Below are 1,601 nucleotides of genomic sequence, written 5' to 3' on the forward strand. Positions count from 1 at the left end.
TCCGGTTATTCGCTTTAACCCGAATAGGATTCGCAAAAGTTTTTTCTAAAACATATGTAGTTTCCAACAATTTTCCTCCTTTCCTCTTCGATTGCTAAACCAATAAAAGAAAACACAAAACACATTCATATAGTATGATATAACAGTATAAAATTTCATCTACAATATCATCTTATTCAACTGACATGCTACAAAAATTCAAATTTCTAATTATTCATCGCTATTAGTTACCTTAATAACTAAAAATAATTTGATATAATCTCGATTTGATATCATAAATATCTTGATATTATCTCTATAATCAAATACTGTATATTTGATTCCATTCATAAATCTCAAAAACACATGGGAAGTGGGAACACGATTCTTTAGGCCCCAAATTCCACAACGCAAAGAATTTTGTCTTCAAAGGCTGCAAATTAAGGAAATGGCAAGCAAGCAGCCCTTATAAATAGCCCCAAAAACCTCATTCATTGCACTGATCAACAGATCACAAACAAAACATAGCTTTTGAGATCGTCCATGGCAGAAGTGATCCTCCATGTTTACGACTTAACCAAAAGTGACGGGCAAGACGCAGTAAATTTCGGCGTAGTCCAAATGAACAGGCTACTCAAAGACACCATCTCTTTCGGCGGCATCTTCCACACTGCCGTCCAAGTTTACGACAACGTTGAATGGGCCTACGGGTCCTGTGTGATAGGCAGCGGGGTTTTCAGTTGCCCCGCTACCAAAAACCCCAATTACACGCATCGCGAAAAGATTGTATTGGGCAGAACAGAGTGCTCTGCCCACAAAGTCAATCAGATCTTAAAAGATCTTCGCGATGCATGGCCTGGTAGCAAATACAATATGGTGTCAAGGAACTCAAAGCATTTCTGCGATGAGTTCCTTGAGAAATTAGGGGTCCCAAAACTACCGAATTGGGCAAACAGATTTGCTAACATTGGGGATTTAGCAAAGGACGCAGCAGGGATAGCAGTTCAAGCTAAAGAGAAAGCGTCTAAACTTGTGTTTCATCCGGTTGATTTTGCTCTCAACATGACCACTGCTAATAAAAACTCTAAAGCAATATATAACCCTAGTCATGAGTTTAGGTTCCGCTTTAATTTTGCTGTTAATAATTTTAAGGTCGCTGCACCGGTTATCCGCTCCGATCGATGAAAAGCCATGCCTCAATCAATTAAAACTACCATAAGAAGAATCTAAGATGTAGTTTGGTTTGTCTCAAAATAATGTAACTACTTTGTATTTAGCTAATGTAATTGTGTCTACTATGTTTGTATAAATAGAAGAGTGCTTTGTATTTTTAAATCAAATACTTGCACCCTTTATATTGAGTGAATAAAATAAGTCAACAAAAATACCTATTCGAATTGAATGAATAAGATGAGCAAATTGAATATAATGAGTAAAAACCAAAAATACAATAATATACAGAAGAGAACATACATTATTCTTAACAAAAGAAAAACAACCATTACACGGTTCGTTGCACAGGGCACAAGAAACCAAACAATTCAACAAAATCAAAGCCAACTATTATTTCTAATGTCCATTGGTAGTAAGTAGTAGAGTACTACTCAATCCAATGCATGGAA

General features: G+C 36.2%; 1 protein-coding gene across 1 annotated transcript; it reads left to right on the forward strand.

The window, feature by feature from the left end:
- Positions 1-458: 458 nt before the first annotated feature.
- On the forward strand, positions 459-1,319 carry LOC107005636 (deSI-like protein At4g17486). Its single transcript, XM_015204278.2, has one exon. It carries the CDS (start codon positions 523-525, stop codon positions 1,162-1,164), a length of 642 nt encoding a protein of 213 aa, XP_015059764.1. The 5' UTR covers positions 459-522; the 3' UTR covers positions 1,165-1,319.
- Positions 1,320-1,601: the final 282 nt, after the last annotated feature.

This window comes from Solanum pennellii, chromosome 12 (genome assembly GCF_001406875.1).
Source record: "Solanum pennellii chromosome 12, SPENNV200".
NCBI classification, from domain to species: Eukaryota; Viridiplantae; Streptophyta; class Magnoliopsida; order Solanales; family Solanaceae; genus Solanum; species Solanum pennellii.

What these genes read in the sequence shown, in the direction of transcription:
- LOC107005636 (XM_015204278.2), top strand. Translation starts at nt 523, where the DNA reads ATGGCAGAAGTGATCCTCCATGTTTACGACTTAACCAAAAGTGACGGG.